The sequence below is a fragment of the Canis lupus genome, chromosome 16, assembly GCF_003254725.2.
Source record: "Canis lupus dingo isolate Sandy chromosome 16, ASM325472v2, whole genome shotgun sequence".
NCBI lineage: Eukaryota > Metazoa > Chordata > Mammalia > Carnivora > Canidae > Canis > Canis lupus.
In genome coordinates, this window is record NC_064258.1 from 30,378,651 (window position 1) to 30,398,259 (window position 19,609).

Consider the following 19,609-nt stretch of genomic DNA (forward strand, 5'->3'; position numbering starts at 1 on the left):
ATAGGAATCTGTGCCTGAGGACAAAATTTTTCATTTGTTTTGTTCACTGACTTGCCTCTAGTACCTGGAAGGGTGTACAGAAGGCACTCAATAAATATTCGTTGAATGAATGAATGAATGAGTTTCCATTTCATCTCATGTGAATGATTATAAACTTATATGCAACTAGGTCCCAATAGTTAAGATGACTAGAAAAAGCAAAAACATGATGAGATAAATGTACTATAATGATGTTCAAGTAACACTTGTTCATTATCCTCGTGTATATGTGTGAGTGAACGCACATTAACGATGCTAACAACATCAGCACTGACCAATGTGGAGCAGTCTCCTGTCTACTTCTGCTCCTTCTTCACCCCACTGCCCTGCTCAGTTTCACAGCAGAATGCCAACAAGGCTCAAAGTGACTGGAAACAAAGACAGCAGAAGGGAAGAGGAGGGCAAGGTGATGAAGCCAGGTATTTGGCTAAGCTGTAAATCATCTAATCAGCACCAAGATCATCTCGAGTCAGCAGTGCCTGCCAATAAGCAGTCCATCTGGGGCGAGGCCATGGGAAGCAGCAGCCTCCCCTTCCTCACCCTATGCCCTACTTGGCCTTTTTCTCATTTTCCTTTCATGCTACTATGTTAGAAAAGTCATTGTAGCACAAGAAAATCAATAAAAATTCAATTCCGAATAATAGTTCTTTGCGGCTCAGCAACACCAGGGAGTTATCGGCTCATTCAATGTTCTGGCAGTTAATGCAATGAAATAAAAATAATTTACTCATTCAAACCAAATCAGCCAGTGAAAAATCATAGTCATTTTTTTTAATAGTCATAGTCATAGTCATTTGTTAAGATTGCAGGAGGATGGTACAATGTCCCATTAGTGTCCAACGACACTGGTATGCAAATCAGCTCTGAATCTCTCCCACCCATATTTTTCGGAAGGAACAACAAACCCCATTTGTCATACATAAAAGGAATTTGTAACTTAGCCAAATACAGATCGTTTGTTGGAATAAAAGGGCTGGTTCAAATGCAGAACAGATGGATGCCAGCAAAATGAAAGTCAAGGCCTGGTGCCCCCATTTGGTTCTGCGTTAATCCTCCAGCCCTGGATGGTTATGGCCTGAGAAGTCAGCTACTAACTCCATTTCCCAGAGGAAGCATATAAAAGGCTTCCTGTCAGGTCAATTCCTTCCTCTGTATATGCTTTCTTTGCCAGCCTGGCTTAAGCCCTCTGCCTTGCTGAGATCTATGAATTTTGCACATTTCTTGACCACTGATCCATATTGATGCAGGGCGGTTCCTATCTTTTATTTCGTGTCTTCACTTTGGATCTTTTAGTTGTTTTACTATATGTCCCTGAAGGACAATTGGTGCTAAAATGCAATTCTACATGTACGTATCTCTTTCCTAAAATCTGTAAATATTGTAGATTTGCCTCCTGCTGAGTAAATCTCACATCAATAGTGAAGGAGGGACACCTTTGACCATAGTTGCATTGCATGGGTCTCTCTGCATTAGCCCTGAATCCTACACTGGTGCCAAGCAATGAGCCACCTCTGTTTATTGGGACAATAAAGCATTTGGCTGATAACAGGGGTCCTGTCATTCAGAGACTCCTCCAGGCTGTTTTTCAGGGCCACAGAAAAACTCTGGGGCTTTGCTGGATACCCTGTGTTCTGCAATCCCTCTGCTGTTCAATTGCTGTTATCAATAAATAATTTTATAACTAGTCCTGTGTGTCACTAGCCCTTGCACACTAAGTAGCATAGTTTGTCAAGCACCAATGGTGTTGCAAAGGCAGCGTTCAGCAGTAGGGACTGATTATGGTAGGGATAAACAGCTGCAGTTTTACAAACTGCTTTGAGCACGAATTTAACCTGCTGTCTATTGAGTGATCCCCAAGTCAATACATTCCATTGCATTTTGTTTATAAAGATGCAAAACTCATTCAGATTCCATATAAAAATTGAGCATTTATTGAAAATTAGATGGACAAGAATCTTAATTTTGAGTCCAGGACTGATTGGAAACCAAGAAAAACCACAAACCAGACTTGAAAGAAAGAGCACCACAAACAAGCAGGTCCTAAGAGAGACTGTAGCACGGCCAGACAAGAGGATGAAGAGATCCAGTGAAATCCTATTTACTGGGTGACTGCATAATTCTCTTAGCATGGATGTGGCCTCCATCACTTCTGCACCTCCTAACCAATTGCCTCTTGCTCTACTGTCTTAATGGCCTCTGCTTATCTGTTGCTCACACTCACTTGGGTCTTCTTATGTCTCAGGGTCACACAACCTGCTTCTTTGTTGATCTGCCCCTTTCTGTTGCCTCTGCCAACTACTGATTCTCTTTTAAGATCAAGCCATACTTGGAAAAGCAAGAATCTAGAAATACATAATCACTTTAATCTTTCTCGAGAGGGTCTCTTGTACTGAATTTACTCACATGCAGCGAAAGTAGTGTACATTCTTGGTCCAATGGACGTGATAGCAGGCCTCTGAGGGACATAGCATGGCCACCTAGGCTTATCAACACCACTTCCCTCAGCAAAGAAATATGGGTAGGACTCCATACAGGGGAACTGTGCCTATAGAAGGATTTCTAAGGTTTGCTTTGACTCTAAGTTCCATAAAAGACACTTTCTGTGTATCAATAATAATAGGTTTGGCTCCCAGATGACAGCTGAGGTTTGACCTAAGTAGCAGATTTTCACAAGCTTCAATAGGGAAATGTTATTAAGTGAAAATATAGAAATTCTCTGTTCCCCTTGTTTTTAAGGCATTAAATCCAGTTAAAATAAAGTTAGTAACTCACATATTGTTATCTTTACATCATGTTCCGTTGAACACTCTCGGGACAATGTACCCATAAGCTCCACATCCTATGAATTTGAGAATACAATTGCCCTACCTGCTGTGCTAATGGGGACAATGAGTCTTAGATGAATGCAGAAGGAGACACCAAACCAAAGTGCTTTTGATGGAGGGAAAAAAAAAAAGTGCAGACCCAGGAATCATTGACTAGATGGGGCTGCCCAGCTCTGAAGAAGTATAAAGAAAGGTCACACTGCTCATCTTTGTCCTGTCAGGGCTCCCCATCCACTTTGTGGCTTAAGCCCCACCCCACTACCAGCTGCTCATCCATAGCTCAGCATCCCGATGAGGGTTCCAATGCAACACAAGCTCCAGGGTTGATGAAACTTAGTTTTAAGGACAACAAAGACAATAAAGAATCATTCCTGACTGTCCTGGTGCCCTCACAGCTCACTACAGAAGATTAGAAGGATGTAAACAAGCAATGCGGTTCAAAAGAAATGAACTAAAAATAACCTGAAGCATTCCATACCCACCATCTCATTATAATTCAGTACTAGTACTGCTGAGATGGGGGATGGATAGAGAATAAAGGGTAGGGGGAAGAGAGTCCAAAAGAAACAAGCCACCCCAGCAGTAGGAAGAAAAAAAAAAAAAAAAAATATATATATATATATATATATATATATATATATATATATATATAATTATTTTTTTTAAATCTGCCTTGTTAAGCTTTCTGATTCTTCCCTACTCCAGGTCTCCTCCAGGCCAGGAAGGTCGATCAGGACAGGATGTGGCCAGTGTCTTGAGCATGTAAACAGTGGACTATACCAGCAAACAACTAGCACCCTTGTCTCCTGCTTGGCTCCATGTGGCAACCAAATGAGAGGAAGGAAAACGGCATTCTGCTTTACTTTGAATCCATCTTGCTGGAACAAGGAGGATCTAAGAGATCACATTAGCCTGAAGTTGTTCACATTTTTGGTAGCAAAAGCCATGGTTTACATTAAGTCTTATAAAGAGAACTAAGAATAATGCAGATGGGCTGAAAGTTGACAAGAAAGAATCAACCACTTGGAGGTCTGGAGGGGTGTTTTCAGGAAAAGGCTCTAAAATAGGGACAATCATGGGTATCTGAAGAAGAAACACAGTCACAGGAGCTGGAACAATGAAGGGAAGCATTGTGGTGTAAGAGAACACGAGAAGGGCTGGTTAATTCTTATGGGTCCCAAACAGCCTTTGGAAAGCCAGCAGGAGAAGCACAGTCATGGGACAATGTGATCTGGGTTGTTGTTGATGTTTTATTTATTTATTTATTTATTTATTTATTTATTTATTTATTTATGATAGTCAGAGAGAGAGAGAGAGAGAGAGAGAGGCAAAGACACAGGCAGAGGGAGAAGCAGGCTCCATGCACCGGGAGCCTGATGTGGGATTTGATCCCGGGTCTCCAGGATCGCGCCCTGGGCCAAAGGCAGGCGCTAAACCGCTGCGCCACCCAGGGATCCCCTGTTTTTTTTTTTTTTTTTTAATATGCATTTTGGCTTCAGTATGGAGAATGGATTTTAAGATGTTAAGAGTGGAAGCAGGGAAGAGATGATTATGGTAAAGGAATAACAATTGTCAGCACCAGGGGGATCCCTGGATGGCTCAGTGGTTTAGTGCCTGCCTTCGGCCCAGGGCGTGGTCCTGGAGTCCCTGGGTGGAGTCCCAGGGTTGAGTCCAGGGGTCGAGTCCTGCAATGGGCTTCCTGAATGGAGCCTGCTTCTTCCTCTGCCTATGTCTCTGCTTCTCTCTCTCTCTCTCTCTCTCTCTCTCATGAATAAATAAATAAAATCTTTAAAAACAAAAAAACAATTGTCAGCACCGATGGAGAGAAGGTGGTGGATTCAAGGTGGGTTTTGGAGATAGAGCTGCTGCTGTTGGGACATGGCTGGAAGAAAGAGAAGAGTCAAGAAGACATCCATGTCTTGTCAGAAGCACTGCAGGGACTGCTACTGAACCAGGAAAGACCAGAGAATGAACACAGATTTGCAGCATTGTTGACAGACTGAAAACCAAGAGAATTTTCTTGGGCATATATTACATTTAAGATATCTCCTAGATATGAAGGAAATACCGGGTGGGCAGTGAGTAAAGAAGTCAAGGGATGAAGTGGAAGGGTAGGGCTGAGAGTCACTGACACTCAACAGACAGGACCCGAAGCCATGGAGGAAAAGATTTCACCTGGGGAGAGTCTGTGGCTTGAGGAGGGAAGAGGTTTCCAGAGGGAGGTCTAGAGAACTACAATATTTAGAGGTGGGAAGAGAAAGAAGCCTGCACAAGAAACTGTGTTGTGGGCAGTGAGAGAAGACAAGACAGCAAAAGTCATAAAAAAGCAAGCTTGGGCCCTACTCCCAGGGATTCTGGCTCTGGGCATCTGGAGCAAGACTAATTTAATGCTATCACTAAGCTTAGAGTCCTCAAAGATTAACTAAGTTTTATTTTTGTTTTGCTTAACAGCTGTTTGCATTAACTGTCAGAAGGTATCTTTAGTAGAGAAAATGAGTGATGAACTAAAATCTGTATCCTCTTCTCGGATACACTGAAGTATTTACATTTTTTTTTTTCAACTTCCAAAGTAGGAAGACTTTACAACATAACCTTCTATGGAAATTGAAAAAAAAATCCTCAAATAATATTCCTTTGTGCTACTTTTTACTGACCCTTATGTGACCAAGAAGAATTTGCAAAAATATGGCCACCACCTTTTTAGCACCTCCTGTCTGCTATTCTTGTGGTAAAAGTAAACCTTAAACTTCCTTAGAAAATGGCCATTTCTGTAAACAAATCAGTGTATCGGAGAAGAGATACAGATTTTAGTTCATCCCTCATCTTCTCTACTAAAGATACCTCCTGACAGTTAATGCAAACAGCTGTTAAGCAAAATAAAAATAAAACTTTGTTAATCTTTGAGGACTCTGAGCTTAGGGATAGCATTAAATTAGTCTTCCACAGTAGGTTATGTTGTAAAGTCATGCTACTAACTAGTAATTCCCACCTTAAAGGTGGATGTACTCCATTGTGCGCACAAATGAAGCCAAAGTAGCACAATTTTTATCAATTCTATATAAACCATTCTACTCTGTTCAGAGAATCACAATCCCTTATTGTTCAGTATTTCTCACACTTTCTTTTTTTTTAATTTTTATTTATTTATGATAGTCACACAGAGAGAGAGAGAGGCAGAGACACAGGCAGAGGGAGAAGCAGGTTCCATGCACCGGGAGCCTGACGTGGGATTTGATCCCGGGTCTCCAGGATCGCGCCCTGGGCCAAAGGCAGGCGCTAAACCGCTGCGCCACCCAGGGATCCCTTTCTCACACTTTCTACTGAAGTGCCCCTACTGGCAGAGGAGAAAAAATTTATATCTCCGCTGCATTTATGGGTGGAGCCTCAAAAGATGTGACATGCACAAAATGGCTTTAAAAATTCAAGTTCCATCTTCACAATTTAAGAAAATTTTGCCTTCTACTCCTTGTACCCATGTTTGTCTTTGATTGACCTAAAGGAGGAATATACCTGATGCTGCGGAGAGATATAGCATGTCTATCCTGAGGCTCCTTCTATCCTCAGAACATCCCTGCAGTGTTACACACAGGGCTGGCTGGCATTTTGAGAGACATGTGAAGTTAAAAATGACCTCTTATGTAAAACATTCCTCAATTTAGGTTTGTCCAATGTTCTCCTATGGTTAAATATACATTAGACATTTTTGGAAGACACATCACTAAGTGATTCAGTCTGCTCTGTCCATCACGTTGGGAGACACACACTACCGACAGCTCCCATTGCCGGTGACGTTAACAGCCAACACTTGATTAAGATGGTGTATGGCAGGATTTCCCACTGAAAAGCTATATATTTCCCCTTGGTAAGTATTAAGTATCTTGTGGAGCGATACTTTAAGATCATATCAGCATCCTGTTATTCCTGAAACTTTCACCCTCTAGGATGAGCATTCATGATACTTGTCTGAATCAATGAATATTATGATGGTGCTAAATGATGATTTCCCATTTCCATCATTCCTTTTACATTTATTTATCCATTTACTCTACTCTAAGGATGTGCTCTCTCATTGCACCTATTTATTTATGCCTTCATTCAGTTATTTTTTCAAAATACCAGTATGGATTTTTTCGGTTATTTACTGAGTTATAATCGGTCATTACCAATTACTTTGATATTCAAATTGTCCCAGATTTGGCCAGCGGGAGTCTTTTCTAGTTGGCGGATGCTTCCTCTTTACTAAGTTCAAATTGAGGGGCATTTTACAAAATAACTGACATTGATACTTGCTCAGTGTCATGAATGGCAGAGGAAGACTGAGGAATCATCTGCATTAAAGAAAGATAAAGTGACCTTTCAACTGAATGCAACCTGTCATCTAGGATCTTTGTTATTGTTTGAAAGGATGTTACTGAACAACTATGAATAAGGTCTCAGGATTAGATAATAGTATTATATCCCTGTTAATTTCTCCATAATTATACTATATACAATTATTCTTCAAAATTAGACTGCTCATTATGTCAGAAAATATCTTTGCTCTTCAAAAACCTACATGATGACGTATTTAAGGGAAAGGGGGCATCATGTCTGCAGTTTAATCTTGAACACGTCAGAAAAAAAATGATAGTCGATGTACAAAAACATGTATGGACAAAGAAAGAGAACACCAAAGCAAATGTGGTAAAATGTTAACATTTCAAGATTCTCAGTAAAAGACGTGCCTGGGTGGCTCAGTCGGTGAAGGGTCTGTCTTTGGCTCAGGTCATGATCCCAGGGTTCTGGGATTGAGCCCTGTGTCAGGCTCCCCACCTCTCGGGGAGGCTGCTTCTCCCTCTCCCTCCACCTGCAGCTCCCCCTGCTTGTGCACTCTCTCACACTCTCTCTCTCCCTCTGTCAAATAAATAAATAAAATCTCTTAAAAAAAAAAAAAGATTCTCAGTAAAAGACTTAGGGGAATTCTTTGTATTCTACTGTAACTTTTTTGAAATCTGAAATTATGTCAGAACAGAAAAAAAAAATGTAAAAACCCCTTTAAATGCACCCTTTACTCACCTAATGTAGTAATTCCTTCTAGAGAATACCGACCCAACACATACCTCCTTCTGGCCCGTGCATAGTCTACAGGAAAACAGGACCAAAGAAGAATGCCATGCATTTTTAGTTAACACCAAACATGTATTTTAAAACTTAGATCCTATGATGCTGCCTCTGGCTTTGGAGTAAAACAGAATAATCCTGTTCCCAATTCTATGTGTAATCAGTTCGAATGAGTCCCTGGATCTTTCTAGGGCAGTTATTCCCTTTTTATATAAACATTACATCTACAAAATGATTCCTGAACCATCATCACATTACTGCCACTGAAAGCCAGCTTCGTGGGCATGGGACCAGTGGGTTGCCCGGGGCCCCATACTTGACTGAATGCTTTCATGTGGATGGCTTAAAACCCTTAATTTTTGTGGGTTTTTTTTTGTTTTGTTTTGTGTTGTGTGTGTGTGTTTAAGATCTTATTTCCTCACGAGAGACACACAGAGAGAGGCAGAGACATAGACAGTGGGAGAAGCAGGCTCCTCGCAGGGAGCCCGATGTGGGACTCGATCCCAGAACCTGGGATCACAACCTGAGCCAAAGGCAGACACTCAACCACTGAGCCACCCAGCCGTCCCAAATTGTTATTTTTTTGTAAAAAGGGCCCCACACTGTCATTTTGCACTCAGTCCCACAAAATTAAGTACCTAGCCCTGTTGCCACAAGCTTATGTGGCACCTTTGTGTAACTTAGACACACATGAACAAAAGGCTTGAAAAAAAATCACCTCTGGGTTAAGAAAAACCAGCCCCTGCCTTCAGGTGATTGGAAACCGTGTTCCAGATATGCATCCTGGCTGGTGGGGCGCAGGCTGCATTTCAACCCCCATTCCTGTCCATGGCTAGATGTTCCTACACAGTGCCCAGCTTCATCCAGATGCACAGACTCTCATATCTTCAATAATACTCATATACAATTGATCCTTGGACAATACAGGTTTGAATTGCGCAGGTCCACTTATGTGTGGATTTTTTCTATACACACAATACAGCACTATAAATATATTTTTTCTTCCTTATGATTTTGTTAAAAATATTTCCTTTTTCCTAGCTTGCTTTAACTGTAAGAATCCAGATATAATACACACAACGTACAAAATATCTGTTAATCGATTTTGTTATCTGTAAGGCTTCTAGTCAACAGTAGGCTATTAGCAGTTGTGTTACTGGGAGTCAAAAGTCATAAAGAGGATTTTTTTTTTACTGCAGGGGAGGGGGTCAGCACTCCTAATTCCCATGTTGTCAAAGGATCAACTGTAAATTAATTTCAGTCTAAAGGAAAGGCTCGACCTTTGGCAGAGTAAAATAATATTTTCTCTTCACTTAGGCCACATTCTTCCATGAAGAGAGAAAAGAGAGTTTGGAGCTTTTGTGCAATTTCTACCAAGTACTGAGGGGTCTTAACAATTTCTTCCCATAACCTGTGAGCAAATTCCATGTTCTGAAAAGAGAGGAACAGAACAGTGCATGCAGCGCTGTCAGCCTTGGCCTCTTTCAGAGCCATACACTGTGTATCACAGAGTTGTATAGTTGTAATGATTCACCTACTCCCAAATCCCTATTGACCCTTTCTTTATGGCCGTAAAGATTAGCAGGAGTAGTACACAAGGCAGGGAGGACAGATATGATCCTCATAATAATGTCCTGCTGAGCTATGGATTCGCTAAAAAGCCAGATGCCATGTTAGTACCAGGGTACAATCACGACAAACTACCAACCAGTGGAAGTTTCAGAGAATTGTATCGGGCATTGATGAAGTTGCCTTTTTAAACCAAACATTCCTAATACAAGCGATGTTATAGATCAGTCTCTGCAGTAGGCTCAAAGGTCAAGACAGTGAGGGTAATACAACTGAATCTTAAAGTAGGTACATTCTAAGAAGGGAAATCGATCCCATACAATAACTTCAAAATTACTATGATTCTGGTCAAACTATAATAAGTATCATGGGATAAGTTCTAAATAAGTGCTATGAGAACTCGAGGATGGATATTTAGATCCTGTCAGTTTTGAAGCTGGAGATGCTACGGGGGGAGTATCTTTGTCAATAGCTCAGTAGATGTGTCAGGTACTGAGGTCAATTAGCATTAAGGGATTTATTAAATGGGTTTCATAGAGGAGACAGCATACAAGGTGGGCTTTGGATGTAAAAATTAGGTGGAAAGAGGCAAGAGTGCAAAGTGGGGCTGAAAATATGCTGTTCCAGGGATGAGAAACAATATGAGCACAACACAGAGGGGAAAAGTGGGTCTCATGTCCCAGAATCTGAGCTGTGCTAACTTAGTGGGAGCTCAGCACACTTGCATGACTTGTGGTGGAAGATAAGGCTAGAAATGTAGGTTAAGGCTGCATTTGAATATCAGGCAGATGTGCCTATATTTATTCCTATATCTAATGTGCTGTCAGGAGGGGGTCACTGACAGTTTTTAACCGGTGAAATTATCAGAGCTATGAAGCTGAGTTCCATAATTGAGGTTTAATTGAATATCTTTCTTCTATGTTTACCAAAAAGAAACCACCACTCCCCCAAAAGAAACAAATAAAAATAATACTGTTTTTACTGTGTGCCCATAAAATCAGGTAGAGAGTTTCATAGCTTTTAAATGAGGTTCTCCTTTAAACTCTCCACTCGTTCTTGGCATCACTGTAGCGGTATTTTAGGAGTGCCTCAAAGAAGCAGCCGATTTATATTATATTCAGGATGTATATTTTATAGATCTTAAAAATCAACAAAACCGCCGTTTCCTGCTGTGTTTCATTCTAAGGGCCAACTTGCTGTGTGACTATAACAGACACAGGTTTCCCTTCTTTTCAGCCCCAGCTCTTATATTCGAAAAAAGGCCCAAGTCTCAAGCAGCAATCGACCGACCAAGGGTTAATGATAAAGGCAAAACATTTTGTAAGCAGATGAGGAAGACGGAGAAAAACTTGAAAGAAAAGCAATAGCTAAGCAGCCAAATGTTCACACATGAAAATAAACAACTACGAATAATTGAATATTCCTAGTTTTGACAACCATCCAGCAGCAGAAGTAACAGATGCCACAGTGGCCCGACTATCTCCAGCTGGATTGGATCAGACAAATGAGAGAAGGCCCCTGGGAGCTCCTCCCTGGAGGCGGGATTCTGCCAACCTGGTGGGGGCGGCGTGTGTGTGTGTGTGTGTGTGGGTGGGGGGGGGGTAGGGGGTGGCTTTATTTATTTATTTTTACGTTTAGAAAATCACTTTTGAAATAGTGCCTCAGCTATTTCCAGCCCCAGGCGTTTGGAAGGCGGCCAACATCTCCCTGACACCGTGTAGAATTATTAAGGAAAATACAATAGTTTAAAATGACAGGCACTTTGGTTACTAAAACAAAGCCCGTACTGATTTCTCAACGGTAAGGCAGCAATGTGTTATGACTTCATGTATGTACATGTCTGTGTACGTGTGTGTGTGTGTGTATAATACATACAACTTATATGCATTGAAATATATTCAATAAATGCAATAAGTCTACCATGAGGAGGAATCTACTCAGCAATAGAATGGAAAAATAATCACTGCTTCCTCCAGGAAACACTTAAATGCACATGAACTCTTCTTGCTATGATGGTTCTCAAATTCCATTTGATAAAAAGGGATCAACAGGGCTTAGTAGCTAGAGCACAGAGGAGGGGGTGAAAGGGTGTTAATATCCCTCTGACTCCAACATGTCCGCCATCTGCTAGGTGACCTTGGGTGAAGCCACTTAACCCTTCTGAACATCTCTTACTCAGCTCTTACATGATGTAGTTGGATAAATGGGTTAAATCAACATTTCCCAAATAGTGCTTCATAAAGGTTTCTTTTTAGGATCCTGCTACTCAGACTATGGCCCATGGACCTACTGGCAGTATCATCTAGGAACTCTTACAAATAATAGAATCTCGGACCTTGGACTGGACTTGCTGAGTCATTTTAGTTGAAATTGCCTGTATTTTAATTGGATCCTGATGGATTTTTATGTATGTTCAAGTTTGAGAACCACTGTCTCTGAGCAGGATGTCCCAAGGTTACCTGATTACAGAATCACCTGGGTAACTTCATGCAAACAAAGATTCCCTGTTCCCTCCTCCAGAATCTGATCCAACAGGCCTGGAGTGGAAGCCAGGAATCTGCAGGTTTAACTGATAACCCAGGTGGGTGCATGTCAATAAAAATACAAGTTAAATATATAAAATAATTGCATTTATCCTGTTTCCTTTTAAAATCGAATGATGTCTAAGTGATATCATGCCAGTGAGCTTCCTGATATTCTTGCAGAGATTACCTAATACGATCACGTCAAGACACTCCAGTCAATACATCCCTTGGCTGAGTGCCCCAACTGCCATGAAGGTTTTGCTTGCTGTATTTTCCAAATTGCTAAATTCTTAGTGCATCATCGGCTAAATGCAGAAAGCATACGGAGCTCTGATGTTGAACTACAATAATTTAATGAATAATATAAAAATGATACTAATTTTGCAAAGTCCCCTCAAGACAATTGTCATCAGATTCATAAGCTACATTCATCTATCAAAATCCTTATTTAGCACATTAAGATGTCTTTACTACTTCAAAAACCAATCTTAAAAAGAAGAAACATAGAGACAATTATATCTAATTTGGCTTTTCATTTATTGGGAATAAAGACTATCCTCATGTGCAATGTGTTATTTGCTGGGAAGTACTTGCAAATAGCAGCCAGAAATCTTATTTCAACAAAACATGAAAGTTATTAAAAAAAAGAGAGACAGAGAGAGCAAGCCTTTTTTTTCCCCCTACGAGCAAATGAAAAAAATTTCAAGCAAGGTCCTGAAGGCAGTTTTTTTCCCTCCACTTTTGATGTCATTAAACATAGTTAAATTTCAATTTACATTTTAATGTACATTGGTCCCCAAGTCAAATGCAATATTTAATGACAAATCATGTCTTGACTTGAATAAATAATTTTAAATAAATTAAAGGACCTGTCATTTGATACATAGGAAAAAATTAAAAATATGTTTAAATTTAGGAGATTGCATTAATTGCATGATACAAGTTTTAATGATCATTTTAAATTTAAAAATAACACGCTTATCATATTCACATGAGCATACCATATACAAGAATGATAAAATGATTTTTTAAATCCCTGAACAGATTGGTGAAATTATTACCACAAAAGTATCAGATGATTCTAAAAAGGCAGGAAATGATAGAAAAGGGTTTTCCATTTGTAACATTCTTTGATCCTATCATGCCTGGGAGAGCTGAATCCTAGGGCTGCCCTAGAATGGATTTTTTTTAGAGTCCATATAGCCATAGTCTGCAGAACATTTGCTAACGCACTACCATGTAACCCAGTACAGTTGGTTTTGCTAAGTATTAACACACCTACTGAGGAGTAGGAGGCTCAAGTATGTCATAAACCAACAGCTAATAATTGGTAAGGGCTAACTCTGTGCCAGGTAGAGTTTCAAACACTTTCTAGTTATTGATACCTATGACTCTTGCAATAACTCTACGAAGTAGGCACCCTTTTATCATTGGAGACATTAAGACACAGAGAGATGAATAACGTGTCCACCATCATAAAACTAAGTAGTGGAACTGGAAACCAAGAGGAATGCAGTGCCTGGCTTCTTAACCACCGTGATATACCGTGATATACATGGTAAAATGAAATTCCAGGAGCCAAGGCCTACATCAGGGGAGTGAGAGTGAGAGTGAGAGTGAGAGTGAGGAGTGAGGGTGATATGCCAAGTGCTTGGAAACATCTAGTGTACATGATCAAAGGTTATGGAAAATGAACAAAGGTGGGTTGGAGCCATTCTTTGCCAAACTCTGTGAGCCAGGGGAAAACCCCTGGAGCTTTCCAGCAAGCAGGTGACTATCAGAAATTAAGGGGACAAGTATGGAGGTGAGAGAGACAGGAGGTGACAGATCAGTGAGATGCTATTTATAGTAAATTACAGAAGAGGCCACATGGGCCTCAGAGACACGGAGGAAGGCAAGGAACGGGAAAAGTGATGTGGAGTCACAGAACTGGCTGTGTTAAGGAAGAGTAGAATCCAACATGCTCCCTCTCTCAGCGGACCTGCTACTTTAGAGTCATAAAGTATTTGTTGGCTAAAATCAACTAAATAACTACGGGGAAACAGTTTACAATGGCTCTCATATGAAAAGCACAGCTGACAAAATGACCTCTTCTCCTTGGCCTACTAGGGCCCAGTCCACATCCAGGAAAGGGCCTCCCAAATTGCCAGTATAGTGAAGGTGAAACGCATATTTTGAGAAGAAGATTTCATTTCCCAAGAAACATAAATGTCTCTGCAAATAGCAATTCATTCCTATTCTCAATCCCTAAACCATCGACATCTGCTATGAATTCCTTGAGTCCTCAAATAAATCCCCCTTGCCCTGTATTCTTTATGGCACTCTCAAAAGGCAGCATTTGAATAAAACAACAATAACCAACTCTGCCCTCCTTCTCTCAATTTCTTTCTGGAGGAGCTTTTACACCCCTGGGCTCACCAAGGAGGTTTTATGGGGACCCATTGGGATGGGATAATGGGGGTAGGGGAATGAAGACATTTTAAGAAAGGAGAAAGGAAGTTTCTGTACTTCTAAATATGTTTGAGATGATAAAAGCACTGATGCTGAAATATGATGAAGACATCTTGGACTCTCCTGAAAAGCAATTTCCTGCTTCTTTTTTTCCCCCCAAGTGTCTTTTTTTTTTCCTTCCTTTTTTTGCTTCTTTGGAGTTCCATGCGGGTCAAACACATGCAGTTTTAAAACCCATTTCCATGTTTTAAGATTCAGAAGCAAGAGGTTTAGTAGTAGGCTATAAAAATCCCTTAATCTTTAATGTCTTATTTTTGCAGATTTGCTGGAAAGTGCAGTAAACCATCACTGCTCACCTTTTTCCAACAATGCCCCTTGAACTTGGTCATTGATAACGAACAGCAGAACCCACTTACATGGGTTTCTTTCTCTCAGGAACCGATTTTCTGGGCATTGTTGAGACACCTGCACTCTGACAATCTGCAGAATCTCTTAGCCTAACTGATTTGCTGATTGTACTCCAGAGGAAATTATCGCACATTCAAAATACAACTCTAAAAGAGTAAATTTAGTAGAGATAGAGATAGTTGTGATAGTGCTCGATGTCCTCTAATCTCTATTCTGCAGAAGCACCTGGCACATCTAGAGCCCCCCTTCAACTCCACTGATCTCTGGCCCGTGATCCCACCGGACAAGACCCACAACCCAGAATGTACTCACAAGCTATGCGCACGGAGGCCTTCCTGCTTTTGGAGGTCCCCAGGTGGCTCCATGCCACACACTGGCACCAGTAGTCCTCTGGCCCGTGGAAGTCCTCCACCTGCTGCCTGGTAACGTTGATAAACACCTCCCGGACCTTCAAGCCTGATGGGGAGACAGAGCAAATCCACTGAGGCCGCTGTATTTTTCAAACAGAAAGTTAAGGATAGCCAAACCTTTTCTTGTTAATTAAACAATTCGGTTTTTAATCAAGGCAAGGTTTTAATTACTCTGACAATAATACATTGCTGCTAATTAAATTCCAACAGCTGAGTAGGCTGGAAAGAATGAGTGTCAAGTATTACCAACCAAATGTGGCTCCAATAAAATATCAGAATTTTCAGAGTACCTTGATTAGTGCTTTTTCTTAGTCTTTCTTGGTGTAAAACCTATGAGGAATGTAGGATCACAATTAACTTCTAGGATTCTAGACGCTAAGGAGGTCTCAATACATGGACTCCAGAGATGTTATGCCAGGTGGCTCTAAATGGCCGTGTCCCTGGGTTTGAGAGTGGGCAAAGGGTCTAGCAGTGTGGCTTAGGAGAAAGAGGAAACAGGGAGCATGTGTGAACAGGCAGGGAAACCAAGGAAGGACCAAGTTTCGGCTTCAGGAGCCTCAGACAACAAATGCAGTGCAGACATGTTGAACTACGTAAGTCTCAAACCCCTGACAAGAGAGCCCAGGAAGGCCCCATAGCAGTGGCCGTGTGGGAGGAGAGAAAGGAGAGGCTCTTACAGGAGCTAAGGCTACATCTTCAAAAGAAGATAAAACTAAGAGAGCCACCTCTTAGTGTAGTTTATTATTATTATTATTATTATTATTATTAATTACTTTGCATCCTCTTAATAGTTAGAAAATATGTTATTTCTTACAGGGGAGTGTGAGTTTCTTCCAAACCTTTGACCAAGGACTATCAGCCTTCCTTTCCTTGGGAAGAATAGTCACCTTGCACAGGGTGCCAAGGATAAAAGAGAACACTCCTCAGTAGCCCTATCAGTTCAACCATCATGAGCCAGACAGCAGCTCTGACAGTCAGCCTGCTCTCTCCGTCCACCAAACATGCTGAGGCTGGGCCTTGCTCTGGGCTGGGCCTTGTTCTGGGCTGAGCCTTGCTCTGAGCTAGGCAGAGGAGGAGAAAAAGAGGCCATGCCTATTGAATTCCCCTTATGTACCGAGCATCATGATCAGCCTTTAGCCTACTCACTCACTACATTTTCTCAACACACTGTAGAAATAGTAGAAACTATTGCATCCCCACCACGCAGACCAAAGCACTGTCTCGGAGAGACTAATTCACCTGTCCACAGTTACACAGTCTGATAATGGAAGATCTGGGGTCTTAGAGCAAAACCAGCCCCACGTACAGGTCCCTCTCGAAAATTAAAATTCTGTCTCTGTATTTTAGGTGCTTATACTTAATTATGGAAATAAGCCTATCACAGGGGACATTTAAAGAAAAATTAAATGCATAATTATGCGTTTGTCTTCAAATTCAAAAGGAATTCATGGGATAGAGCCATCAGTGTAATCAAAAGAGCCCTGGGGCTTTTGATGGAGAGGGTGGAATGTGATTCTGTCTTGGGTGCTGATAGGATGAAAAGAACAGAGGTGCAAGGATTGGTCAAGTCCCTCCTAACCAATCCTTAACATGTTATCGATAGTATGTGATGAGAGAGGTTTTTTTTTTTTTTAAGATTTTATTTATTTATTCATGAGAGACATAGAGAGAGAGAGGCAGAGACATAGGCAAAGGGAGAAGCAGGCTCCATGCAGGGATCCCAATGTGGGACTTGATCCCAGGACCCCAGGATCATGACCTGAGTCAAAGGCAGACGCTTAACCGCTGAGCCACCCAGGCGTCCCTGAGAGAGTTTTATGACCTCAGAAATCACCATGCACAACTGGAGTCACACTTTCTCAATTTTTAGGAGGGACCACATACAGAAAATCACTTTGATGACAGCTGTTAACCTACGTTTCCCTGTTTGTGGAAGGAAAGAACACTTTGCTTCCCTGGAAGAGATGTAAGAGTCCCAAAAGCTGTGTCCTACACCGAACAGAAAAGAAGCCTGAGAGGGGTTTTTATGGATGGCGGTGTTTTCATCTTTGCACTTAAGGAAATATAAAGTGTGAGTGGGAAGACAGGGGTGAGGAGGAGGTGGGGTTGGCAGGTCAAAGAGACAGGAGAATAAAAATTAAGCAATCAAACAAAACAGAATGGTTAGGACAAAAGCAGACGGGGGATGGGGAGTATAGCCACGCATGCTGGGGATTCGAAAATATGTTGAAATAAGCAAAAATAAGGAACTGGGCTGCAGAGCAGGGGGCTTTTGTTATAGTTTTCTCTTTGATTTGAGGCAAATGATGACTTACTTTGAATAGTGGAAGGGAAGAGAGAGAACCCCAAATCAATGCATCCTCTGTCACAGGGTGAAGAGACCTACTGAGGCAGAAATATGCCCACTATTTAGGAATCAGGGGTCTCTCAGAGAAGCATTCAATTATAAGCTTGAGAGGTCTGCTTGTCTTGTCTGTATGCCTTCCTCCTGCTTGTGCTCACATGCTCTTTTTCCAATAAATACGTTTTTTAAAATCTAGAAATATGTTCAAGCTGGGGGAGGGCTATTCCATTCTATTCTTTCTCCATCTTACTAGAACATCTATATTATCAGCTTCCTCTAGGTTGGAAATGAAGACAAACATCACCTCAAAATGGTTCAGGACTATTTGGATGCTTATTAAACAGGAAGTTTCCATATCCAAACATCAAAACTTGCTATGATTTCATCTAGGCACCATGGTTTTTTAAGGGCACCCAGGGTTTGTTTTACTGAGGTATGGTAAGACCACACAAAACAAATGGAAACAATTGTCCAGAAAGAAGATTTAAGCTCAGAAATCCCTAGAAACAACAGGCACAGCACCCAATGCAGGGCTACCTGGGGGATGCTAGGAGGCAGAGGGGCACAGGAAAATGAGGGCAAGAGCCTTTACTGTGGTTTCCTCGGGAAGAGGCAGGGTAAACAGGTTTAGAATGGACTGGTTTGAATCATTTCAGTGGGACATAATGGCTGTCCCTAGTTGTCAGGTACTCGGTCCTGAGGTGAAGATAGGAAAATATTGCCCTGGAGTCTAAGAGCTTAATAAAATAAGTGGCTAGGCGGATAGGCTCTGGATTGATTGATCTGCATATGAAAGGCACTCTCACAGACAGATTCCCTTCTCTGTGAATTAGCCAGCCCTCTGGCAGGACAGCAGTGTCAGCAAGAGCCCAGGACGTCAGAGCATCAAATACAGAAACTAAACTTGTGGGCACATAGGCAGCTGCGTGTTTGTTTTGGGAAGCGTTAACTGCGGACCATGGACAGTCACCATGAAGGTCCTAACTGATCTTACCCCCTCCTCTAGACAAACTGCAGATAATAGCACGATGTTGAAGTCACAATTTCAACGCTAGGATGACTCAGTTACACGTCTTTCACAGAGGCTTTCCCAGGGGACTGGAGAAGCCAAATGAATAGTGGAAACCCACTATTTCTAAGCACAGTGAGTTTTTCCTGCAGGTAGCATCAGGATGGCAGGCTTCTTTGAAAGGCCACAAGAGACATCACCCCCCCCCCCACTCCCTCAAAATCACTATCTGTCTGTATTAGGCCTTCTTCTATCCACAAGTCTTCAGTCTTGTCACACATTCTCTCTAGGAGAACTCTTGGAAAACCATGAATACCTTGTACCTATTTTACTTATCTCTACCATAACAAGAAATAATTCTATTGAATACAAAATATTTAAATGGTATATTCTCTCCAAAGTCCCCCTTATTAACTCTGCCTACTGATATATACACCACATACACATATATTAAGTGCATGCGTGCCAAACACCCACGAGGAGCAGCTCTATTTAAGGAAATCTCCACTCACTCCCCTCCACTGAGGTTCATCCAACAGTGCCAACAAGATGGCTATCCACTTCCACATCTCTCCAGGGAACCTGTTCACAGGAAATGCTACTGAGGAGCACAAATCCTAGCAAACAGGAGATGACTCTCTTAAGTAAGGGTCGCACTGTACCCAGTAACTCGTGAACTAATAAGCATGGGAAGAGTCCAGCCCTGTAAATTAGTGTGTAAATTATAACCACCAGCCTTTGTGATGGACTAGAGGCTTACAAGATATAAAACTATGACTATGGGACTGATATGCTAATAAGCTTTCGGCGCTGTTGGATGGTTCAGTTGTATGGAGACTAATGTTGCCAGCAGATGAATAATTGCTCTGCATGTACTAAACATAACAGAGCAGCACAGAACTTCATCATTTGTCAGCTTTATTTGTTTA

General features: G+C 41.4%; 1 protein-coding gene across 1 annotated transcript in view; it reads right to left on the reverse strand.

Annotated features, from left to right (window-relative positions):
* UNC5D (unc-5 netrin receptor D) overlaps positions 1-19,609 on the reverse strand; it is a 531,015-nt gene that overhangs the window by 198,735 nt on the left and 312,671 nt on the right. The window contains 1 exon segment of the mRNA XM_025426288.3: positions 15,230-15,373. Within this exon segment, the coding sequence (XP_025282073.1) occupies positions 15,230-15,373 (144 nt within the window).